The 26,831-nt window shown below is 47.4% G+C and overlaps 1 protein-coding gene across 4 annotated transcripts in view; it reads left to right on the top strand.

Moving 5' to 3' along the window:
- Window positions 1-26,831, top strand: part of SUDS3 (SDS3 homolog, SIN3A corepressor complex component) — a 400,693-nt gene that overhangs the window by 13,711 nt on the left and 360,151 nt on the right. For all 4 annotated transcript variants that reach the window (XM_069619180.1, XM_069619179.1, XM_069619181.1 and 1 more), the window contains exon 2: window positions 11,109-11,178. In XM_069619180.1, coding sequence (XP_069475281.1) covers window positions 11,109-11,178 — 70 coding nt within the window. The remainder of the gene's footprint in view (window positions 1-11,108; window positions 11,179-26,831) is intronic.

The raw sequence follows: 26,831 nt of genomic DNA, 5'->3' as shown, positions 1-26,831 counted from the left end.
GAGAAGGCCTCTGTGGAAGTGCAGCTGAAAGTGAGCCTTCTTGGCAAGGTCTGTGATGAGAGGAGAGAAGGCAAGAGACGATGACGCCAAGGTTTTTTGCCTCACAGGACAGTGAGGACATGGGGCCCTTGGAGGGCAGCCAGAGTGTGGGAGGGAAAGAGGGAGCAGGGGTCCCAATGAAAAGGATCTGTCCTACTGGCATTGAGGCAGAGATCGCTAGCAGTACACCATACCTGAATAGCAGACAGGCAGTCTGGAATGAGAGGAGGAGGAGGCAGGGGAGCGAAGCTTGAAAAAGAGCTGCGTGGCATCCGCATAATACTGGAAGTTAGGAGAGAAGGTGGAGATCAAATGGGCTAGAGGTGCCAGGTAGATTGAAAAGCCAAGGCAAGAGGATAGATCCCTGACGGGAACCGCAGGTGGAGAGTGAGATGGTGGAGAGAAAAGGGCCCAGTTGAACCTGGGAAGCTTGATCGGAAAGGAAGGTCAACCAGGTCCGTGATGCCAAGGGTATCATGGAGCCGATTTATCAGGGTGGCATGATGAACCATATCAAGAAGTAGTATGAGAACAGATGAGAATGGAAGGAGAGCTGGAATCTAGATTAGAGAGCAAGTCTGAAGCCAGAATGGTGGTTTTGGAGACAACCAACTGATTCAGTGTGGTGGATAAGCTGGGAAAGGGCTAGCTTCTCCAAGAATTTCCTCAGGAAGGGGGCAATCGAGATAGGGTGGTTGTTTGCCGAACAGGAAGGGCCAGCAGGAGGCCTTTTGAAGAGAGGGTGCTTGAAGAGTGAGAAGGATCCAGTTGCAAAGGAGTGATTGCAGAAATCGGCCAAGGCTGGACCAAGGGAGACCATGTGGTCCTTGATACCTTGATAGTTCTGGAGGAGCAGGGGAGCACCTGATTGGATGAGACTTTCATAGAGCGGACTTGTGTAGAAACCTTATCAGGTGTCATGGGAGAAAAAGAGGATAGTAGGAAGCAAGAGAGGCCAGAGAGCGGGTGAGTTAGAGGGGTATGAAATAGAATAGAATGAGGACAAGATGTTTCAGAAACGAAGTGTGAGGCCAGGGAGGAAAAAGGTCAAGTTGTCATATATTAATGGTCATATTAATAGTCGTATTAAGACAAATTGGCTCAGACCAGGCGAATTTAAGCAAGAGACTACAAGTGTGAGGAGAGTTTCAAACACACGTTCACTTCTAATACAGCAGCCGTTTTCAAGGAGCAAGCATCGAGGCATGCTCTAAAGAGCAGAAGCTCCATTGACCACACACTGAAGCGTACTCAGCGAAGAGTAAGTGCATAATCTTTCCCTTGGCTCTAAACAAATGTGATGAACATGGTTTGAACATTATCTCTTTAACCACAGGATAGCAGCTTCTTGTCTTCAACAGCTAAGTTTCGCACCTGGCACATCAGATAAGAGGTCAAATTCAGGGAACATCATACCAAAATAGAAGTACACGGGTGCACATAAGCCAACCACAAGTGACAGCTTCCTGCTGTAGATGAGCTCGTAGCAGGGTCAAGAGATGCTTCTGTACTGATAAGCACCTTTCGAACAGGAAGCATAATATGCGTTTAAAGTGTCCAAAGCAATTGTCGCGCCTGAAACCCTTCAGACGATGCATCCAATATAACGGCATTTGAAATGGGCCAGAAAAGAACACCGCACCTTGCATGGTCATCAAGTGGAAGCCCATGCATTCTAATGGAAATAATCAAGAAGCAAAGACAGTGCTCGTCACTTGAGTTTTCACATAGGTAAATCAAGTGTGCAATGCAAAGCTAAGCTCAAGAGCAGGTCCAGACCGTAGACGTTCTGTCCAGGCCAAGGAAATTATGCACATAGTACATGTAAACTAAGTCATGCGTGTTAATATTAAAAGCACAACAGCCTAAGGCTAAAGGAGTATTCTGCAGCAGGCAGCCGAGAGCAGACCACGAGATCGTGGGGGGCTGGGAAGAGCATTCGATAGCAGGTCAGAGCAGCAGGCCCCTGTGGTCACTTTGCATGCAGAACAGCAAGGCTTGGAAATCGTGAGTTTGTGTGTGTTGATTAAACTTTTTTGCATATGTTAGACTGACGACGTGCTTTATTATGTCACTCCACTCCTGATCATACCATAGCATAGCTCAGACAACATAACATGAACCCCATGATTGCTCAAACGGGTGTGTTAAAACTGATGAATTGTACTTAGCTGGCGTCTAACTAAGATTGTTTTTAGCTTATGCAATAACGCTTACCATATATATGATAGTATGCTATGTTATTATTGTTATCATTATAGCAGGCATAACGCTGATCAAAGCTGGTAGAGAACAGAAGTGATAATAAATATATTGACTTGTTACCTTCAAGTGTCAGCTTCATATTTTTGAGTAATGCTTCATAATAAGGTCTCTTGGAGTCACAACGAACTACACAATATTTTCTGGCTGTATTTTTGTCAAGTATGACAAGGGGTGCAGAACTCGGGGAACTATCAAAAGCAGTAGGCCGAACCCCTGAGGCGCCTCTCATCATAACTCAAGACTTGTGATTCTGTGCCCACCCCACACAGGCCTACCTAGAGGCTGAGCGGGGCGGGCAGGGAATCGTGTCCTAAGGGGCAATCAAGTCAAAGTGGAGACTGTAGTTGGGTTGGCAAATTCGTTGCACATTTTGAAGATTCAGCCATATTGTTAGTGGCCGCAGAGATGCAGGCTTGGATATAGGCCCTCTTCAAGCAGATGGAGAGTCTGTATTGCCTATGGAGCAGGTGGCAGGCCAGTTTGTCCGAGAGTGTGCTTGAAGCCCGACACTTCCACTCAGCTGCTCTGCACTTGTGTTTCACAGCGGCCAGATCGGAGTCATATCAGGAGTTGCACTTGGAGGCAGGTTTCATGTGGATCCTCATGACTGGGGCAAGGATGGGGCAAGGATGACTTGCAAGGATGACTGGGGCAAGGATGTCCAGAGTTAGAGATAGTTGGAGATAGAGAGTTGAAGGTTAGTAAGGACTGTCTGAGTGAGAGTCAGTGGCAGGAGTAGGAGGGGGAGTGAAGATGACGGCAAAAGCGGCAACTGACACTCGCTTCATAGGTCAAATGACATAGAAGGAGGCTGGCAGTGCACTCCTTTGAGCATCCTCTTCTCAAGAAACCCACAGCTGATCCTTCTTGGGCAACTATTGCCCAATTTCCATTACCCCCTTTTTGGGCGAACTCCTTGAAAAGCTGGCCATCTCTCAGCTAAACCTTCATTCCGATTCTGTTGGCTGTCTCCATGACCATCAGTCTGGCTTCAGAGCTGGCAGAAGCATGGAAACTGCTCTCATGAACATCCGTGAGGCTCTGCTTTCCAACCTTGACTCTAGCATTCCATCTGTCGTCATCCTACTCAATCTCCCTTCTTCCTTTGACACGGTCAACCATACCATCCTGCTCTACAGTCTCTGTGATAATCTGGGTATCACTGATCAGGCTCTGGCCTGGCTGACCTCTTTCCTCTCTGATCGATCCTCCCTGGTCCAACTTGGCTCCTTCCTTTCATCTATCTTCCTCTCCACCTGTGGTGTTCCCCTTGGCCCTCCCTCTATCCCCACCTGCGAGGCCAAGAACCTCAGAGTCATCTTTGATTCCACACTTTCCTTCTCCGCCCACATCGCTGCTGTCTTAAAAAAAGTCTAACTTCTTACTGCACCTACTCAGAGGTACTCTGCCTTTCCTCTCCTTCCCCCGGAAGGTCACGGTCTCCTAAGATCTGGTTCTCTCTAGGTTGGACTGTTGCAACAGCCTCTTTCTTAATCTACCTGCCTCTACTCTGCACCATTTGCAACTTATCCAGAACAGGACTGAGAGATTTGTCCTTGGCCTCAAGCACTGGGATCGTATCTCTCCAACTCTGAAATCTCTCCATTGGCTCCCAGTGGATGCAAGGATTAAATTCAATACCCTCTGCATTGTCCTGGGGCCTAGGTCCAACATACCTTCAGCTACCCCTCCGCAAATACCTCCCATCTCAAGCTCTTCGCTCCTCTACCTCCCTCAGGGTCAGTCGTTTCTCAAAGAAACGAGCTGGAGGTCGATCTCGGTCTTCGGCTGGGGCCTCCCTCTGGAACAGCCTCCCTGCCTCTCTAAAACTTGAGAATCATCTCCGGTTCGGAAGCACCTCAAGACCTTCCTCTTTGCTTCTGCCTTCGCCACCCCCTCTCCCCTGCTGATTCTGTTCTCCCTCGGCACTGTGCACCTGGACACCCTCTGTCCTCCAGGTCCAGGTACCTGCTCACCCCGCCACCCTCAAGCACTGCCTCCGGGCTACCCCTTGCACTGGGGTCTGTATCTGTACCCATACAGCCCCCCCCTTTTCCTCCTGCACTTATCAGACCTACTCAGCCTGCTGCCTTAAACCCAGCACTTGCCACTTGCTAGCTGCACTACCATTGTTTGTTGCCTTTGTTTATTAATTTATTATTTCAGTTTTTCTCCTTGCTTAGTACTCCTTTTTCTCCCCCTTCTATGCACTTCTCCCTCTCCCATGCACTTGCCCGTTCTCCATGTCACTGGACCTAGTAAGATTGTTGTTTTTGTTCTCCATTGTTCCCCTTCCCTTTGCATCCTCGCGCTCTGAAACGCCTGTGTATGAGCGCGATAGAAATAAAATATCAATTCATTCCCTGCTCATATTGAGGGTCACTCTAGGACACGTGACCTCCAGGGTGGTAATGGGGACAAACAGACTGCTTGTAACAATGAGCACTCGCCGGAGTTATTTATATAGTACTATCTTGTGAGTTTGTGAGACTGTCTCACTCCAGCAGTCTTCAGGAGGATCTGTTGGGATCCAGTAATGTCACGGCATAGTGGGATCTTATTTCTAAGGTGTTCCATGGTTGCAGATAGGATTGCGCCTTGCTAGGTTAGAGTTTCTGTTAAACCTCACTCGCAGCAGGCATCGTGCCTGCCTGAATGTGATGCGTGACTTGAGACCAAAGCTGGGTATTGGGGCTGGCTCACTTGAGTTAGTGAAATTGGGGGAGTGGGTGGCGGAAAAGAGTTCCATATTTTATGGGTATGGAGTGGGACCTTGTTGAAAGGGGTATAAAGGGCTCTGGTCCAAGAAAACGTAGCCAAAGTTGAAGCCATTTCTCATTCTGGGGGAATAGCCCTGGGGTTGGCGGAATGTCTCAGGATTTGTGTAATGGAGAATTGGAGCGAGTGTACCAAAGGTATACTGGGCAGGGTTGAAATTAAGATTTCATGAGCAGGAGCTAAAACTAGCCCCTGGGCGTCGCCCATCACCTCGTAGGCAAAAGCTACACCTAGAGAACAGGGGGCAAGCACAAATTGTGCTGCAAATGTAACTTTTACTTGAGATGCAAACTTTAACTTTTTGTCCATTGTATACAATTCATTATGCTTCAAATGTCTTCTAGATGTCTCTAATGTTTGTTTATAAACCTTCCCTGATACAACAAGTAAAAACCACATAGATGTGTTTGTATGTCACCAATATGCCTCCGGAGCCAAAGGTGTAGCTCCTGGTAGCTCTGTTGTCAAGCTAACCAAGCTGTCCTGTGATAGAAGCAGGAGATAAATCGCTCCCAGCAATTTAGAACCCTGCTAGGGCTGTATAGGAACCAGTGAAAGTGTCTGGTTTGATGCGGAGGATCCCAAATTAGGTCAATCCTTACTCTGGTGAAGGGTCTCTTAGGGATGATTGGTTAAGGGAGGCTTTTGCATGGTACAGGAACTTGATAGGTGCATAGCTCCTAAAGAGGGAGAAATGGGTTAGACGCTTCAGACATCTTCAGCATCAGGTTGACCAAGGGGACAGTAGAAAGCTGATAATGGGAGAGCATAACTGCATTCAAATGTCACCCACAGCCTCTTAACACAGCAGAGCAAATCGGGCGATTATATAATCGGGCAGTTGGATGGATTAGGATCGTTGTGTGCAGGAGTGGGTAACATAGGGGAGAGATTGTCATGGGTGAGGTGGTAGGGTTGAAGCGTGTGTTGGGTTAGTTATTGAGCAAGTTAATGGGATCTGCGATCTATGTAATAATGACGACCTGCTGAACAGAAGGGTCTCAGACTTTGTGTCTTTTCAAATGTAACAAAAAGCGGGTTTTCAGAATTTGGTAACGTGTTCAGATGTAAATTAAAAGTCTATCCCTGTATAAATAACGCACATAAGGTGCACTTCACCTGTGAAGTTAAAAGGTACCCAAAGTAATTTTAAACCCTAAAGTGAAATTGCCTGTCGCAATCAATCCTTAGCTTTCCTGAATCAAATGTTCCTAAACAATGAGTTTTCACAATTGCAAAATCAAATGGTGCAATGAGGAAAATAAACTTAGTCCTTTCCTTGATTTTAAAAGTGTTGAGTGTGAAATATCTAACTTGAAGTCCTCTTCTAAATCAACAAAGTCCAGCCATTCAAAGATGTCTTCTCTTAGGGTTTCTTCGGATAGACCACCAAAAGGGCCACTTGCACGAAGAACGCAGACAGGTACCTGTAGTTGCCTTCCAGGTGCAGGCGTACGCGAGGGATCAGCTGAGGCCTGCGCTTTGGTTCTTCATCTCAGTCCTCTGGGTGATTCATCCTTCTCTCTTACTCAGTTGGTAGTTTGGTATGTTGTTGAAGTTATGGGGTTTTTGCTTTCTTCCCTAGCCTTTAGTTTCTGCCCCTTTTCCGGTTCAGGGGTCTTTTGTTCCCAAACTCCTGTTCGGGTCCGGTCTCATTTCTCTATTTTACTTTGACCCTATGTCTCATCCAGGGTTTCTTGTTAGTTTCTCTGGCTTCTGTCTCTTAGCCCCTCCATGGGGTATTCTCACTTATTATTTGCTCGCCATTTTCTCTCAGCTTTTCTTTCCTTTTGCTTTGCGCCTCACCTCTTCGGAGGACATGGCGTTGGACAAGGACTCCCGTTCCTATGGGGAACTCCCTATAACTAACCCATTATCTGCATTGTGACGAATCGCGGAGTTCAGTCACTTCTTTCCAGAGGGGAGCTTTTCCTTGTGAGGTTAGGGTAGTGAGCCCGCTACACAATAATTCCCCCCCGCACCCACTTCTCCATGAGGGGCAGCATTTGGGCCTCACAGGGACAGACTTCTCACAGGTAGAGACTCCCCTATGGGGGACAAAGACTCCTGCTCTGCAGAGGAACTCCCTAGAGCCCTCTCTTTTGGAACAACTGATATCAGAACTTCAGAGACATCCATTGAACCAATCCACTGTTTTTTATTGTGACATAAGATCCAAGATCCAAACTGGGGAACAATATAGTAAAACGACTGTGAAGAAAAAGAATGTTGAGCGAGTAATATTGATTACTCACTGGTTGGGAACCAACACTATTGTTGTGAAGAAGAATGAACAAATAATGGAGAGTGCTCAACTAAAAGAGAAAACAGCTTACAATCTTCCTCTGGTGAGGACCCGCCAACCTATTGTAGACGAGGGGCCAAATCTGACCCTCATACCCTCCGCAGAGAAACAATAGACGTGCCTTGCTCTTAGGCCCATCACACAGTCATCGATGTATCAGAGGTGTGAAAGCGGTATTCTCTTAGACAACCGTTCAGACCATATCCCAATTGATGACTTGGACGACATGGTATTGACATTGATCGATCAGGTCGACTGACTTGAGAACCAGAAACCAATGACAACATCACTGACATCACGAAGTAGCCTCGCTTGTACATGAAGTACATATCCATCCATTCATGAAGCTACACAGACCTGCACTAGTTTATCGCATAAAGGCACGAAGCACATGCTTATGACCGAACACATACATATTTCTATATTCATATCTTTCGCTGAAACTGCAAGATGCATCAGAATTCATATATAAAGCTTGCATATGCTTAAACTGCTACTAACGGGGAGAAGCCATAAGAGGGACTATAGAATTTATAGACCATCAGACCCAGCAAGAGAGGAGACAACTTCGAGAAATGCACTCAAGATGACAAGATCACTTCAGCTTGAGGTGAGCAGCAAACAGGACACCCAGCCAAGGACAAAGGGGGAGCAGGAAAATTCCACCTACTGAGATAGTGAGCCACATGGAGAAATTCAGGCTAAAATTCTCAGAATTTCAAACGAGAGGGCTCCATTTCGTGGTCTCTATACCCGTGACCCGGACAGAGAAGACCATTCCCAGAGAACCAGAGGAAAGAAGATACAAGTGTTTCGTTAACTGACGGAACTCTCACAGGTTTGGGCATTCTGACAATAGTAACATAAGAGAATGCTTCGTACCCCAATGTTCTTTCCCGTTACCTTGAAGAGGTACATTCATTCTGAGAACTCTCTGGGCTCCCATGCGGGGTGGAGGGGTGGGGGGGTTTGGGGACGCACTGTCCAATCCAAATTCACCTTTAGCATGGGGATATAATTTGTCACAAGGGCCAATGGTCTTTCTGCAACCCTGCTACATTGTAGATGGGTGCTCTTAGAGACGGCCGTAGGAGGCACCACTGGGCATGGCCAGCCAATCCCTAAAATCACCACTGTATTTTCTATATGTATCTTGCCCAGACCGACCAATACATAGTCGATAGGTTTACAGAAGTGACGCCACACAGGAACATAAGTAGGTGGTGCATGCTTAGAAGCCGAGAGCACTGGAAAACCTTTTTCGGTGTAATCCCTGTTGGTTTGCTAAAAAAACAGTAACTTTGTCCTATGGCCTGAGTCTTCCGTTCTTGTGGCTGGGAGTTTCTGAATGGCCCAAGTTTGCTTTTATCTGGGGTGATTGCTAGAGGAGCCCAGCCATCGTGTACACTATCATAAGAGAAGATGGACTCATGTCCGTGAGAAGGGAAACCCAGCAGTTTCAAATCGGCTGAGTCGGGAGTGCTGAGGAAGACTTGCGAGAAAGAGGGAAGACCACAGGTGAGGGAACCCATCGGGCGGTGGCGTGACCCAGGAGAGGTGGACTGTTCAGTCTGGCAACAACACAGAGACTGTTGGAGCACTGGTGCTGTGAAGCCGCAGAGAAGAAACTGAAGGAGTCGAAGCGAGAATTGAAGCTGTCCTGACTAGAAAGGAATTTCATATCCTGCAAGCGGGCCTGGTGACTCCAACCCACGGATAACACGGTCATGTTTATTACTGTTAGTCTGCTTTGGTGCTGGGACCTGGGAGGGAACACAGTGATAAACATCAGCCTTCTCATCCCAGTGAGCCCGCCGAAAGTAAGAAGAGTAAAAGAAACTCTGGGATGCATCCTACCTCCTCATCCAAGTGAGTGGCCAGAGATTAAGAAAAACAGTAAGACTAGTTGTACAGAGTAATATTCAGGGATTCAATCTACTCGTCTGAGGGAATGATCGAGGTCAAGAAGAATGAGAACAAGTACAAAACCTAGTTTACTCCTCTCTAATTATAAGAATTATCTCAAGGAGAAAGACATTGAATCAGAGGAGGAGGAGGATCATGATATCAAATGGCTTATTCATAGGAGTTGAACTACAGAAAAGCAGAGAACAAGAACCACATAAAAAGGGATTCAGTATCCCCATTAATCTCGGAGAAGGAGAGACTTTCAGAGACACTTAAAGAACTTATAAGAATTTCCAAAGCCCATTATGCTGAGGGGGTGTCTAGCCTAGAGGAACCAAATAAATGAATCCAAAAGATGGCCAAAGATGTATCTCAAAATGGTCTACTAAGGCTGAGGAGGACTAGCCAGGAGAAGGGGTTCATTCTCTTGGTCTTTAGTTATTTTTGTCTTGGTGTTGGGGAGAGAGCAGCTTAGCTTTGGAGGGAGGACAGATCGTTTATTTTGGGCTTCACAGCAGACGACTAGCACCGGCGCTGGTTTGGTTAGGCAGGGACTTTCATAGATTAGGGATAGTGAGGCATTTCCCACTTATTCTTTTAATAAAGTTTCAAGAATGCCAAACGCTGTTCTGTCTCCTTCTGACCTACTTCAGCATACAAAGGGATCCATGAAACTGGGAATACATTCTTCTGTGTTACTCAAAATTACACTGAATGTGCCTCTAGATGTTTGCTTCAAGACAATACTGGTCTCTCTGCGGACTTGAAAACAACATAAACAACACGTCCCTTTTTGGTCATGGAGTAAGAATTAAGGCACGATCACCCTTGAATGGAGAAGTAATACGCAGCGGCGAGCCACCAATGTGCGCCTGTCACTCAGGGGCGTGGAGAGAGACCAATGAAGGAAAGATACTGTTTCCGTTTGCAATTGTTGGCACGCAAATGAGCTCAAATGCAAGCTGTTTGCCTTTGTCTTACAGTGCAGTGCTACTTTATACATAGTTTAATCAACAAAGGCAATTTCCTATAGAAAATGGCTTGCATGTGAGCTGATTTGCATACTCAGAATGCCTTGCTATGTGGCTCTGAACTGGAGGTGTAATTTCAGCGACTGTTAGTAGGTGGCTTTGTGGTGTGTGTGTGTGTGTGTGTGTGTGTGTGTGTGTGTGTGTGTGTAATATAAATAATCAGGCCTTGCAAAATCTCCTCGCCCACTTGCATAGGTGAGGAGATTTTATGAATGGTGAGGAACATTTAAAGGTATGTAGGAAATGTTTGTCATTCACTGCAAACAGAGGTTCTTTGCACTAAATCGCAAATAAACATTTCACTGTGTGCGGCGGCCTCTAGGTGGCAGCACTGCACCAAATAGAACATGAATTCATGGTGAAATGCACCATTTAGCAAAGTGTACTTTTTGGTGGGGCAGTTCCATGAAAGAGTGAAGGCCTTTTTTGGGGCGTAGATTAAGTAACTAGACCTGTAGGGCTAGTAAAACATTCAAGAAGAGTTGCAAGTTACTAGCCTGCCGTAAATCACTTGCCACCTCAATTCCGTACATACACACAGCACACCATTTCTTACTCACCAACACTTAAATATCACAGCCCAGGGTTAGTGTAAATTTTGCTGTGTCAGATTTTCTTCCCCCTAATGTAAATGTATATTTGAACAGCAAGAACTGTAGGGTACTGGTGTTACATATATATTTTTAATTTGGAAGATTTTAAATGGTCCCAGCAGCAGTCCTGTGCTTTAAAAGTGCAATGTCAGACATTTCTTCACTGTTGCTTATTTTGTTTTTTTGCAGATACAGAGGATGCAAGTGAGACTGACATGGCCAAGCAGGATGATGTTGACTATGTAGAGATGAAGGAGCAGTAAGTATTACAAGTCTACATCTGTCAGTTTTCATCAGTTGCTATAAAACCTTTTTGTTATGTGTGTGCATATATCTTCTGTAGGTGAGCAACTACATTGTCCCTTCTCTCCGAATGTTAGCTTCTGCCTAAAGAGTGAGAATCTTTCAATATACTGTCAATCCTGCCTAGCTGTTTGCAATACCCAATACAGTGTTGTATGGAGTTAGTTTCCCCATTATGAGGCGTTGGAAGCGGTTTCAGGAGGCAGTGCAGCTTGACATTTCTCTTCTCCCATTCCCTTGGAACTCGTTGGGTCCTTTCCTCCAAATCCAAGTGCAGGTTGGAGGCAGCCGCACGGAAGAGCTGGCGCCGACGACTGGGCTGCAGTAGACCGCCATCTGGGTGCCTCGTGCTGCGTTTCCCTTTGCAGTCTTGATGTCAAGCGAATAGGGTCTCTACATCTCCGGGCTGGAAAGGCTTGCCTGGCAGTTGGGGGTAGCAGACCCTGTCTGGTATCACATGCGTGGATAGCAGGGTGTTTTCACGGTTACAATCTGCACTGTATTGCCTTGCATATAGCACACAGCATACAGTGTGTGCTGTCCCTGAGGCACTATGCCTGCTGCCAAAAGAAAGGTTACGCATAAAAAGTCACAGGTTAGACAAATTAAGAAATCTACTCGGATTTCCTTTCAACTTGGCTGTAAAATCTCATCCACTCCCTCTGTGGTTATCTCCCCAATTTATACTAGGGACTGTACTGCTGAGGCTCTGGTGTTGAGCCCAGCAGGAAACGGGGAACCAACATCTCCATGGCACATCTCCTACTGATGACATGGGGATTAGGGATAACCCTGAACCATCCATTGCCTTAACAACACAGTTGCCACCTGACCCTTAGGCTAGTCCTCCACCCCATTATGCTCCCGATCAGACCAAAGAATGGAACATGTGCAATAGTTTTAGTGATTTTTGTGTATGGATGGATACACTGGATAAATGTGCCGAATAGTCACATCCGTACGGACGGTTCTTCCAAACTGACTTCCCACCTCTGCCTGGGGAAGTCCAACATCTGGATGAAGTGAACAGTTGTTGTCAGACTGACTGAGTGACCCAATCGCCACAATCCACACAGATCATATCTAATAAGCCTCGCTTTGAAACAGCCTCCTTCACTACGGCATTGTGTTCATCTGCATTTTTGGTAGCAAGTGAGCGAGTGCCAGTGTCAAATATCGTACCCACAGCTGCTGTAAACAAATCTAAGCAAGTTTTTTTCAGGGGTTCATTGTCCTGCAGAAGTTTGTGCACATCTAGCTATATCCAGACATTTGCGGATAAGAAAATCTCCACTGCCGTCGTCTATGGAGAGGAATACCAGAGATTTTGTCATGGACCATAGACCCTTTGTTGTTACAAATGTTGGGAAACCTCATGGTAAAGAGGCGAGAGAAGCCTTATGGAACAAAGTAATGGCATGGCTTTGCCAAAGAACTGTGCCAGGAGTGGTCAGAAGCCCTGACCTGAAGATCCTGCGGAGACTTAAGATTGACGATTGGTGTACCCTGGAGAGTAGGGACTGTGTACTGGTAGCATGTGGGACTAGTAATCTGCCACATTCCTTAGTATCTGCCAAAATAATAGTATTTTGTAGCGCTCTGATACCGGCAGAGCCCACACAGAGTACCCGAGCCTCTGATGTGTGGGGCGGTCAACTCATACTATTTGGAACTGATATGTGGCATCTGTGCGATGGTTTTGCCCCTTAGAGGGACAATACCGGCAACTGTTATCTGATTGATGGAATGGGAACATTATTTGGGAGGTCTGCAGGGGGACAATATATTTCCTGATAAGGCATCTTACGTCCATCAAACTCTGGGTTGTGTTCTATAAACAGCTAGTGTTTTTCTTGTTCATCTTGTGTTTATTTCTGTGACTATCCCCACCTCATGGAGATGCATTTCTCCAGCATTGGATCTTTCATAGATATACGTGCTGTGAATAATCCCTGTATTCAGGCTGGGTATTCTTGGTTGCTTTGATTCCCTTTGCCCTTGGCAAGAAGAACCTACATTGTGTAGCCGAACACCCTTGTTATGGGTGTTTTTGGTCCCCACCAGTGGACCTCGAGTAACCCTAGACTAGACCCTCCTCATCCCCTCAGCTAAGGGGGGAGTCTGGTTTTCCACAGTCAGAATTCTTAGGTTAAAATCTTCAAAACAGCAATTTAAAAAAAAGAAGCACTTTCTATACACAATATCAAGTACACTCTTCAAGGTGAGGAATGGTCTGGAGATGGAAAGCAAAAGGAAACCCCTTTTTACACCCTGTGCCACTTGTGGACTCAAAAATGTATGTGCGAGAGATAAGCACTCTGACTGCATATACTGCCTTTACCCTCACCACACAGTTAAGCTGCACTATCTGTCGAGGTCTTAGCTCCAAGACTCTCAAAGATAGAAATAGAAGGCTAGTCTGCTGGCTCAACAAGGGGAACTACCCTGCATACCCTTCCGACATCAAGTCAACCAAGAGCATAGCCACTTCCGTGGGGAAATGACCACGGTTGAGGGAAAGGTCCAGGTCGGAAGAACGGATGGTGAAGAATACCAGGAATGCCGGCCTTACTGCCACCTCAACCAGCGGTACCAAAAGTACCACAACAATCTCCGGTCAGACCCAGGTCTACCTCGCTGGGAAGATCAGCAAGGTCCTCCAGGGGGTGCCTCGTAATCCAGGTAAATGTATCCACCACCCCCCAGCATCTCCTGCACTTCGATTAATACGCAGGGGTAGGAGTGTGTCACCAACACTGACATCTCTACCATGCAAAAGCAACCGTAATGTTTCACTGACCCAATCCGTGCCAGAAGAAGGGCAACTAATAGATACAGATGCGGATGTACTCCATGATACCACATCCCTGTCAACCACTCCGAGGAAGGATGATGTTTGGAAAACTGATTCCCCCCGCTGTTTCAAAGCCATCTCCCCCTGACGACCTCACAGGGTTCCATTCTACAGTCATGAGGGCGTGCAGGGAATTTGGCCTCCTCGCATCTGACGAAATGGAATGCTTTTTATTTGACTATATGGGTATGAGACGAAAAGCAGTGGTCTCAATACCCATCCTTGACCATGTCTGGCAGGAGGGACTTTAAACAATTAAGCAACCGTTCACGATTCCAGCGGTGAAGGGCAGTCGACACAAAAAGTACAACCCACCAGAAAATGCATGAAAATGCCTCATTTCCCTGCCATTTCCTGATTTGGTGGTCTCGGCAGCAGTAATCGGCAAAGCTAAATCCGAAAAACAAAAATGCGCTATATCACCGGACAATGAACACAGAAGCGGGACGCTTTTGTTAAGAAGGTCTTAGTGATTGGATCCACAACAGTTAAAGCAGCCAGAGCCCTTGCCATCATAGCCAGGTATGATAGAGAGCTGTGGCATAAACTCGCACCAATCCTGGAGCATCTCCCAGAGGAGAAGCATAAGGAGGCAAAGGCAATCCTGAAAGGAGAAGAATCCTCCAACCTGGATATCAACATGGCAGTGGGTGGTCCTACGAAGATGAGCGTGGCTCCCATGTGCGGATTTCTGGCCAGATGTCCACCATAAAGTAGTAGATATGCCCTTTGAGGATGATAAGCTGTTCGGACCCAAGATCGACGAAGCTCTAAAAACAATTATGATATGATAGTTTATTTATATAGTGCCTTTACACAATGTGTTTCAAAGCTCTGCAAGGCAGGGGACACCATCTGTGTGCCCCTGAGGTGACTGAAGCCCAAAACTTGCAGTATCAATGTTTGAGGTATTCCGTATTAAAGAACGAAACGAACTGGCAACGTAAAGAAAAAAACTAAAAACCAACTCAACCGGCAAATCTAAAGTTCATAGAGACCTTGACTACCCCTATGTGTCCCTCACTCCCTAACCTATGACCCAAAAATCGGTCAAAAACCCAACTGATGAAGATATCGTTTCATTTATTTATGCACTTACTCTTACCAGAATTGTCCCTGGACTTAGTATGATAGCAACCTCGTCTCTCTCCTCCCCCATCCCCTTACTGTTTTTTTCTCCCCTCCAGCACTATCTGAAATGTTGTCAGGCCTAGTACGATAGTCGCTTGTTTTGTACCTCCCCTCCCTTTCTGTACCCCTCTCCTTCAACTTTTGTTTTTTTCTGGCTCTACCAGAAATGTCGTCGGGCTTAGTACGGTAGTCACCTGTCTGTTTCCTTTTCCTTCTCACTCTTCCCCCCTCCCTTCCTTATCTATGTCTTAGCTCTTGCACTATATGAAATGTCGTCGGGCCGAATACAATAGTTAATTTCACATCCTTACTGTTCATGCCCTGAAAGAATGTCATTGTATTTTCCCTCGTTCCTTCCCTTGCCTTGAAGCGCTTTGAAACACATTGTGTGTAGGCGCTATATAAATAAACTATTATATCAAATAAGTCAGAATGGTATGGCTGGGGTCTCCCTTCCCCACGTTTTAGCATGGGACAAGGTGGGACTTTTGAGCACAGCACACTCTTGGGCCTCGCGAGCACAAGGTTATAGTTCCTTGCAACGATACCAGGATCTTATGGGGCCAAGTCTCTTTTCTACAAAGTCTTTTGCCGTAGAAGGCCTGATGTGCCATAAATCTTTACGGTGGGTCGATTTTCTCTTCACTGTTGGATCCCCCTCACCGGGCTCTGTTCCTTCTTGCAACATGGGCCTCCCTCAGTCGGGTTTACTATGACCAACCACTCACTGTGGACATCCCTCAGTCGGGTTCATATTTGTTACCACAATGTTCACGGATGTGTTACTATTCACCATAATTCGCAGGCATCCCTCAGTCTGGTTCACATTTGCCAAACAATGCAGTTCACTTGGGTTTTATCACAAGGTGGGGTTCACTTCACTTAGCCTTCCCTTGTCTTTATCACAGTATGGGATTCACCTCCCTTAACTTACTTCTTAGCGCCCCTCAGTAAGCCTTCGATCCTTGCTCTGTGTTAGCCTCCTTCAGCCGGGTTCACTATGGCCTTTCACTCAAAATGTAACATTCAAAAGTCTCAATGTCTTTTTAAGCAACAATTCACTGGGAACATCCCTCAGCGGGTTCACATTTGTCGCTACAGTGTTCACTGGTAAATCCCTGTTTACCCCCAATTTGCAGGCATCCCTCAGTCGGGTTTACATTTGCCAATTTCACAGTTAATCAGGTCTCCTTAATGTGTCAAAGATGTTAGAGTGTATGAGGGGTTTTGCTTGACCCTCGTATGCCCACCTTAACACCGTCTTTCGGCCTCCCATAAGGCCTCTTGGTTCTCGTAGTTTCAAAAAAACAAAGCAAAAAGGTTCCAGTCAGAGTCCTTCGAATAAGTGGCACCGGACTTCTCGGGCACTGGGCCTTTACTGGGGTTTCTTTTAAAGTTTAATTGCAAAAGTTCGTTGTCAAATGTTGCTGCCTGCAACCTTGGGCTCAGCACAGTTCGGTTTCCTATCAGTCCTCTCGGACTCACTGACTGTGCTGAACTGTTGGAGTTTCTTGTCACAGGAGTCGAGGACGGCACCACAGTGGCAAGTGCTTATCCCCGCTTTGCACCGCGAAAGGGCCCTGTGTGCCGTCGTTCACACCTGTCACACCACACGCAAGCTGGACTTCCTGGTTTTATTTCCTTTTCGGAGGCTTCGCGAGTCTTCAGTTGAAAAGGGCATGGGTATTTTCCTCCTTGTCCCTCCAGGTCTCGCCGCCTTTCCCCTCTGTTTGAACTGCCTTTCGGAATAGCTGCTCCCTTGTGCATTCGGCTTTGCTCTTTGTGTGCTTTCATGCTCTGCCTTTTATCCTTGTGGGGAAGAGAAAGGGCCTTTGGTGTGTGTAGCTATTGTCAATTGCCTGATTCTGCCTGACCTTTGTGTCGGGACCTGTCGGGTGAACGGCTCTGGTGTTAGTCCTTTGTCTTTCACGGTGTAAGAAAGTGTTTGTGTTTAAAAACGGGGATGGGGGTTAACATTTGGTACAGTTGGGGAATTAGTGGGGGATTGTGGGAACAGTAGTGTTTTGTCAAAGTAGACTGAGAGTTCAGCAAATAATCATAGGGACGTGGACAAGAATTACTGGGAGTACTTGAGTAGGCTACAGGAAAACAGGGATCCTGGGAGATGTAGTTTCCCACAGCGTTGGGGTTTGGTTCTCTAATGGTTTTACCATAGGCAGAGGGGTTGTTGGCTTCTGATAAGAGATATTCATTAGGTGGAAGGGCGGTTGATCTGAAACAGCCTATAAAATCCTCGGGGGCTTCGTGCTCATCTTCTCCCTTGATGTAATACCGCGTCTCACCTGGGGTATTCGCCCACGCATAACCCCAGATTCCCCTACCCAGTTGATCCTCCCTCGTCCGCCCCCAGGGTTGGGATCTGAGAGCGCCAGCCCTTCCCTGCTCACCTGAATAAGGGATTCTGGAGGTCTACTTGGGAGAAAACCCTCAGGTTTCTCACAGGGGGAGGATCTCCAGGTTCCCCCAAGACTGAGAGAAATAACAAATGAAAAATGGGTGGTGCATGTGGTATACAGGCACCTATTGGAGTTTAAACATACGCCCCCTCCCATACCTCCAAACCACCAACCACAGGTGCACAAGAATGTGCTCCTATGAGAAGTGCAGCTTATGCTGCAAAAAAGGGCCATAGAAGAAGTCCCCAGGGACCAAAGGGGAAAGGGAGTGCACTCCTGATGCTTCATCTACAAACCGGACAAAAAAATGGAGGCCCATTCTAGACCTAAGGAGGTTGAAAAAAATTCATAAAGCGCCAAACGTTCACTAGGATGAAATTACAGCAGGTCTCCGAAGCAATGTAGCACCACGACTACCTTGCATCCCTGGGTCTCCAGGACGCATACTTTCACGTACTCGTCTACCCAGGGCACCGGAAATACCTCAGGTTTGTGGTCGGAAAATCGCACTACCAGTTTAGGAGCACAGTATTCTATAGCAGTGACAGTGGGCCTATTACAAACATTGGGCTTTGTCATCAACTACAAGAAATCCTTCTTGTTGCCATCCAAGAGGCTCATATTCCTGTTAGCGGAATGACCCATCCAGGAGCCCAAGGTGCATCTCTAGAGCGACAGATTAAATACCCTTGCAGCCTTACTAAAGACATTCGCACCAAACAAAGTGACAACTGTATGACAATGCATGCAGCTGCTCGGAACGATGGCGTTGTGCATACTGCTGGTCCCGCCCTGCAGGCTTCATGTGAGACCGCTACAAGAGTTCCTGACAGCAAACTGGTTGCAGACCACCGGATCATGGGTGGGGACCCAGTGTGCATCCCTATCAAGCTGCGCTCACAGCTGCAGTGGTGGGTGAACAAAGCCAATGTCTGCAGGGTGAACATTTTTCATGATCCAACACCCGACAACTCTCGTTACGGACGCCTCCCTCCAGGGGTGGGGCGCTCTCATGGACAAACTACACGTCAAGGGACTATGGATGCCCCAGGAGGCATCCCTACATATAAATGTAATCGAACTCAGAGCGGTGCGATGGGCACTGAAATCATTCCTCCTGATACTTGAGAACCAAACAGTCAAAGTGCTCACTGACCACACCACCACAATGTATTACCTGTGAAGGCAAGGAAGAACAAGATCCAGGATATTGTCCAAGGCTCATCTGACATGGCACTAGGTCATTGCTCACAGGATCAGCATACTGGCATTCCACCTCCTAGGAATGCAGAATCAGATGGCAGACATCCTCAGCAGACAAATGTCCCAGAACCACGGATGGGAGCTTGACTCCTCAATGCTGCAATCACTGTTCCAACGCTGGGGTCGACGAATGATACACCTATTTGCCACAATACACAACAATAAATGTGCCAGGTACTCCAGCTGGATGTACCAAAAGGGTTCAATGGGAAATGCGTTCACAGGGCAATGGGGAACATCTGCACCATGACTTCCAATCATTTCGCCTGACGAGTTAGGAACCCTGAACATGTCACAAGAGTGTAGGCCGGCCCTAGCGTCGGCGAGAGCTCCCGCCACTAATAAATCGTACTGCCTGAAGTTGAAGTGATTTTTTTTTTTTCTTTTTTTTTTTTCTTTTCCTCCCCCTTCTTTTTATTTATTTTTATGCCAGAGGATGTATGTACTGCCACACCTACTAAGCTTGGCCAAACAAGGCCTTGCCCACAACTCCCCTAAAGTGCACTTGGCGGCCATTTCTAGGTACACCAGGCACAAATAAAGTGCGTCCCTCTATGGACGCAGACTCATAAGTCCTTTTCAGAAGTTTTCCACCAGTAAGACAGATATCGCCAGAATGGAGCCTCAACACTGCTGTCAGGGGGTCATGAAGAAACAGTTTGAACCTATGCCCTCTGTGCCACTGGGATGTCATGGAAAGTCGCCTTCCTGGTGGCTATTACGTCAGCTAGGTGGGTGTTGGAGCTGCAAGCCCTCACAATCAACCAACCATACCTACGGTTCCAAAAGGACAGGGTACTTCATATGACAAACCCACGATTGGTTCCCAAAGTAATTACCCATGGATTTTCAGAAGGATTCCATGATGACCTTACCGGTTTTCTTTAGTAGGCCGTCCTCACCGGCAGAGATGGCATCACACTTGCTCGACCTCAAGCGAGCTTTTAAAATACTACATTGATAGGACGCAGTCATTCAGAAAATCAGCGCAACTTTTCGTAGCAAATGGCCCAACGAATATTCACATTCGACAAGAACTACAGCAGCATCGGCGTCATGGTGGTTGGTTGTCCCGATCGTAGACATCTGCCAATGAGCCACCTGGTCAGTGCCGCATACTTTCATGAGGCACTACTCTGGAGGCAGCATGCTGAAGAAGTGTGGTCTGGAAGAGTAGTCCTACAGCGCATCTTCCAATAAGGTGCGATCCTATGGATTTGCTGTATGGTGTGATGGGTGGCTTTTACCTGTACGCACCGCCAGTGTCTGTATACTGCTTCCTAGTCTAGTCACAGCATGTGAATCTATGAAAGATCGAATGCTGGAGAAGGAGAATGTTTCTTACCTGTAACTCCTGTTCTCCAGCATTGGTTTCTTTCATAGATTCACATGCGCCCTTCTTCCACCCAGTCTACAACCCAGGGACATCTGGTACCACAGGTTCCGAATCTGAGGCGAAGAGGGTCTATTCTAGGGCTACGAGTTCCCATTGGTGGGGACCAAAAACACCCATACCAAGGGTGTTGGGCTACAAAATGTACGTCCTCTTGTCTAGGGCAGGAGGAATCAAAAGGTAACTGAGGATTCCCAGCCTGACTGCTACTATTCACAGCATGTGAATCTATGAAAGATACCAATGCTGGAGAACAGGAGTTACAGGTATGAACATTTCTCAGGTCAGCAACGGCAACATGAAAGGTTGCAGTATGGTCGAAGGTGGCATATACAGCCATACCATTCAGGGATCCTCAAGAGTACACGAGTATGATTTGAGACGACCCTGATGAATCAGCCATATAGGACAGAAACATATAAATTGGGCTATGAGAAACACAGCGTGACTTAGGAGTCGATGTGACAGATGCTGTGTAGAACCATGTTATACTGTCTTGCAAATCGGTCGGGGGAAAGCACATATGGGTGTATAAATTGTTTTATATGAATTGAGTTTTTGATATGAATTGATGTTTAAAATTGTCTCAAGGACTTTTTAACCATTGTAATTTTGGGAAGTATGGTGTGAATTATGTCTGTGTAACCCTGTGTTTTTTGAATTGTAGAATAAAGGGATTTTGCATTTTTGTAAACCATTCGAAGAGCTTTTATTTGGTTTAAACTCTTCTAAGAGGATTGTAAAGACACCAATAGTGACGTTTGCCGCAGGGCCTCCTTTTGGTGTATTTATAATACATATTCTCACATAGTAGGAAGGTCCATCACCCCGCAGTGGGTTTAGCCATTGTGAAAATAGTGGCATGCTAATAATGGACAGGGACTCTTTAAGTATGGTTTGGTTACTGACCTGTTGTCGTTACCTGCTCTGGGAGAAACCGATGACCAGTGGGATTCTCTTCACCACTCCAAGGAGGAACTTAAAAACAGCAGGAAACCAGCCAAGGGAGGGAGAACCTGCCAGAGAATGTAGAATGATGGCTCGCACAGAGACGCAGAGGAGGGAGGCAGTCCTTCCGACGGATGGAGAACCGCACAGAGGTCATGATGGGTGGATGGGTGGATGGGTGGATATAGAGGGCTCCTCGAGGAATGCTGCAGTTTTGAGAAAGACAGAGACCCCAACCAGGCAGGGTGCGCTGAGGCAGGAAGTGAGTGAAGAAATACCGGCATCCTGTCCAATAAATGCTGAGTCCCGAATGGGGCGAAGGACCGAACAGCTGACCGTGCAGACCAAAGAGGAGTCGAGGGCACAGATATGTATGGGACAGAGATGGCGACTCCAGTACCGAGTCCTGCCGCTGGAAGGAAGGTATGCGGCTGAAGACTGGGTTGGTTGGTGGTAAGTGTGGCGGACACCAGATCGGGCTCCACAAGCCTGTAGCCCATCTGGGGTTGAAAAAGAAGATACCCCAGAAGGGGGTTAACAAAGCGATGCATACAGTAAGGCTGAGCAGGCCTGTGGCCCCAGTGGCTTAGAGAACAGACACCCTAGAAGGGGTTTGAGAGAGGAGGACAACCCGACAACGCAGAGCAGGCCCACAGCCTACATGAGGCTACAACCCTGAACAGTAAAGGAACGGTAGAGTGAGCTTTGTTTTGCTGTGAAGATCGACCTACACAGGTCAGGCGAATACATTCCAGAAGAAGGGATGCGTTTTACACTATTCAGACTACGTGACAAGGACTTTGTATTATCCAAAGCTGAGAGATATTTCTTTTGTTAATTTGGATTTTGTGACCACCGTAGAAGCAAGAAGACACTGTAAGAACACTGGGGGTGTGGGCTAGAAAGCCACCCACCATAAATGTTTCCAAGGGGGAGTGACTCTTATGCTAAGGCTTAGTCTCTCCTTTCTTTCTTGGTATTGTTTTCATTTTTTTTTTTTTTTTTAAAGACATCCTGACGAGCACCCGTTTGTTTTCTATTATAGGGAATTAATCATAGAAATGGGGCCTAGAGTGTTTTTCTGTTGGTGAATAAGTTATATTGTTCAAATCCGTCCTCTTGTCCATCTAATATGTCTGGTTTACCACAACACACCCACTCGCTCTGCATTACCCTTCTTCTCGGACAGCCTCCATGCTCCATCCATCAAGCCTGCTGCTGATATCCTGATCCTCCACCTCTCCTCTATAGACCTTGCCCATACCTAATTGCCCTTCCTGTTCCTCTTTTACCACCTTACAATTTCCTGCCCTCTCTGTGACTGGTTGTTTTCCCTACCCAATCTATTTGTCTTGCATCCTAGGTCCTATGCTTGTCAGGATGGGAAGTCTCCAAATTGGGTATACGCTCTGCCCCCTTTTCCATGAGTTGAACATTCTGGTCCTGAATGGGGCTAACATGGAGTGGTAGATTTTATAGAAACTAACTGTAAAACCGTCATCGCCAGGAGCGGATCCACTCTTCAGGGAGGAAATGGTATCCATTATTTCTAGGGAGTGATGGGAACATTAAGCAGGTCCACTTTGTCGGGAGGGAGACCAGGAATGGGTAGGGCTTCCAAGAAGCGTTCAACATCAGCCCCATCCCCTGTATATTCCGAGGAGTATAGGTGCTCATAATATGACCTAAATTGCTCAACTATCGCTCCGTCCCTAAGGATCAGAACACCCCCGGGAGTGCATATTGAGTTAACCCTCGTACTGTTCCCAAAGCCTCTAAGCCAGAATCTTATCTGCTTTTTCCCCCTTTCCATATATTTCTGTTTAAAAAAGGATAGCTTCCTTTCCGTCCGCACTACAAGTAGAGCTGCAGGTCTAAATCGCAGCTGCTGCAGGTCTTCCCATTTACCCAGGAACATCAGCGTCTTTAATTTTCCCCTGGTTGAATAGCGGTGATCTTATCTCTCAGGAGCTTCTCCTCCCGGTCCCTTTCACTCTTCTTCCTCGATCCACTTCAATGAGGGTGCCCCAAATAGTGGCCTTGAACATGTCCCAAACCCCCATGACACCCACCTCCCCATTGTCATTAAATGAGAAATGATCTTTGATGGTGGCTAAAAGCGTTTGTCTCACTTCTTTATCCTCCAACAGGAAGTCGTTACACGGCCACTGGGACCCAGCCGGAGGCAGGGGGGGGGATACCAATTTTAATCTTAACCAAATCATGGTGTGACCATGGAATGACTTCTACCCCAGATTCAGAGACCTCATCCTTAAGTGAACTGTCTAACAGGATGTAATCAATGCGGGAGAATGCTGCATGCCGTTTAGAATAATAAGTAAAGTACGAGTCCCAGTCCTGCTCCGGAGCACCTGTATCCCACAGGCCCAGCTCCCCATTAACCTCTTGGAAGGCGGTTGCCAGTTTTTTCTGAGACTGCCAGTTAGGGCAGGCAGTGGATGATTTCCAGTCCCTTTCAGGGCAAAGGACCATATTGAAGTCCCCTCCCACCAAGAGCGGGCCTTCTGTGAACACCATAATTTCCCCATTCATCCCCTCCCAAAAGCCATCCTGCCCCTCGTTTGGAACATATATACCAACCAAGGTAAACAGCCTGCCCCTCACCTCCCCTTTGACCATGATATATCGACCCTCCGGGTCGGTCTTTTGGGCCTTCAGCTTAGTCAGCTTTGGGAGAGACCAAGAGGGCGACCCCAAGTTTTCTTGTTGCAAAAGGAGAGGAACATAGATGCTGTACAGATTTAACCCTACATTTTGGTTCCTTGCCCATGACCCAGTGAGTTTCTTGTAAGAATAAGAAATGAAGCTGAAGCCTCAAATTCCTTCACCACCAACAACCTTTTAGTGGGGGACTTCAGACCTTGCACATTTAAAGATCCCACCCTCAAATACTGAGCATCATCGATCAAAGAGAGTATTAAAGCTCACAATCCCCAACAGGGAGCTCTCCGCGAAGTCGTTCCCACATGGTTTCAGAGCCTCGTACCAGCCCGCAGAGCCCCTCAAGACTCCAAATGATCCCAGAACTCTTGGAATAACTAAAACCAAACTTGTATAAACAACCCCCAACACCCCTCCCATCCCCAGCATGCTTGAGTGCCAAGCAACTCCGTCTTGGCACTTGGCCAGGCCACCGGTGTCCCACCCCCCCCCTTCTAGGGACTCGGATTCCTCAAAAACCTCAGCAAGAGCCCCCCCCGAAGCCAACGTCAGACCAAGGGGTCTATTCAGACAGAAATCCATGGACCCTGGCCCCCATGGGAGCCTCCGCGGGCACCCCTAAGAAAACCAGCCAGAAACAGTTGAAAAAAGATCCCCCACGCCTCTAAAGGTGGATATGAACTCAAGTACAAGGGTCCGACAAGAACTTCAAACATTAGCTGAGCTTGGCGAGGCTGCAGCCACCCACCCTCCTGAACTTCCTATGGCCTCAGACTTTCCGCCTCTCCTTGGAGGCCCCGGATCCCACAGGGCCGGACGGGGCTCGCTCTTGATCCTGGTCCGAAATGGCTATGGTCGGGACACCCTGTTGATATCCTCCTCAGTAACCACTGCATAGCTGTAGCCCTCCAGCTCAAAAGAAAACTGGAAAGGGTACCCCCACGATACCGCACACCTTTAGCTTGCAACATTTTTGTTAGTGGAGAGCACAGCTGACGTCTTGCCAAAGTGAAGGCGGAAAGATCTTGGTGCACAGAGACTCTTGCTCCCTCCCACTCCACTGGGCCCTTTCTGCGTGCCAACTCAAGAATTTTACTTTTCTCTGAAAAATAGTGGAACCGCACAAGAATCGACCTAGGGCCTTTGCTAGATGTGCCAGCCCTGTGCGCCCTGTCCATGGTTGGTTCACTTGTGTTGGAGTCATCAAAGAGCAACCTCACCACCACCTTAACAGCGCTGGCAATGTCCGACTGCATTTTCCCCTTGTGTTCCAGAAGGCCCAGAAATCGTAGGTTTCATCGACGCTCCTTATTCTCCAAATTGTCAATTTTCAGGGTACACTTCTCCTCTCTTCTATCGATATCCACTAATTGTGAGTCGAACTGAGCCTCCAGGATGTCCATCGAGGTTGTGTTAGCTTCCAATGCTTGGACCCTGTCGTCAATGGTGTCAATTTTTTTTTTTTTTTCTCTTCAAAATAGACAAAATAACAGAGGAAAACAAACAACGTGTAAACAACAGACATCAGAAATGACAAAGCATATAAGGCACAGTTCATTGTACTGGTAAGCTGAATATGGGAAAATAATGCAAGAAAGAGCAGGAGAAATCAGCCCAAAAATCCACCACGGGAGTACTCGGCTGGAAAAAATCACTGGCCTTGGGGATTGTCTCTTAGTTAAAGCACAGCGCTTCCATGTGAAAATCAGCTCAGCCAGCGGACACTAGGCGGCTTTAGGGTGAGGGCTGGGTAGCGGTCCACATAGTCCGTAAATGGGGCCCAGGTGTTTTGGAATGGAGCAAGGTTGCCCAGGCGAAGACCCGCAACTCTTTCCGCTGTGACAATATCCCAACACTTGGCCCACCAAAGCGGAATGGAGGGGCCCTCGGGATGCTTCCAGAGACGGGCAAGGGCTATCTTGCCCGCCAATAGTAGGTGTGTGCACAGGCGGCCGACTTCCCTGATAGTGGCAAGTCACCTCGCCCAGATTCTCTCAACAGAATGATACCGGGATCCCACGGGATATTGAGGCCTGTGATTGCTCTGACATGTCAGGACCCCCTTACAATAGTGCGCCGCTTTAGGGCAGTCCCAAAGGAGGTGGAAGAGTGAACCTTCCCGTGGACAGCCACTCCAACAATTCCGTGAGGGCCTCGCGCTTGCTTTATGCAGCTGTACTGGAGTGATGTAGTACCTGAAGCAAACTTTATATCCCCCTTCTCTATTGGTGACACACTGAGTGCTCCTATGGAGTCTTGTCCAAATTTTGTCTCAAGCCCCAGGTCCTTCTCCCAACTCGGCATGTATTTTTCTTTCAAATCCGGACTGAATTTCTCCAAGAGTTTTTAGAGAGTGGAGATCTTGCCCCTCGGAGGGGGTGCAGTCAGTGAGAGTTCGAAGGGTGTAAGGTCCCTGGAGCTGCGCTCTATAACGATGCGCTGTGAGATCCAGTGACGGATCTGTGTATAGCGGAAACGCTCCTCGGTGACGTTGAATTTCGCCTTGCAGTCCTCAAAGGAGAGCGGCCGGCCCTCTATTAGAAAGTCTGAGATTCTATGAAGGCTGCTCTCCGGCCATTTGGCAAAGCTGCAGACGCAGACTCTGGGGGAGAAACCCAGGTTGCTCCAGATTGGGGTTAATGGGCCCAGTGAGCTCTTGATTCCCCACTTCCTGTTCCCAACTCTCCAATTGTCCACCGTGTTGCGAGTGGCTGAAAGCGGGCTCAGAGCAGGGGGGGCCTTCTGGGGCTGGATGTGAGGTAGATCCGGCAGAGGAGACCTGCACCACGCTTCTTCTAGTTGCAGCCAGGATGGGCGGTCCACGGTGCGCGTCCATGCGAAGGCATGTGCGAGTTGAGCCGCACGTCTATATCTGGAAATGTCTGGGACCCCTAGTCCACCCAGCCCTGCTATATCCGCTC

Source organism: Ambystoma mexicanum, chromosome 10 (assembly GCF_040938575.1).
Source record: "Ambystoma mexicanum isolate Mex_15411 chromosome 10, UKY_AmexF1_1, whole genome shotgun sequence".
NCBI lineage: Eukaryota > Metazoa > Chordata > Amphibia > Caudata > Ambystomatidae > Ambystoma > Ambystoma mexicanum.
The sequence above is the reverse complement of the archived record's forward strand: the minus strand, read 5'-3'. Positions and strand labels throughout refer to the sequence as shown.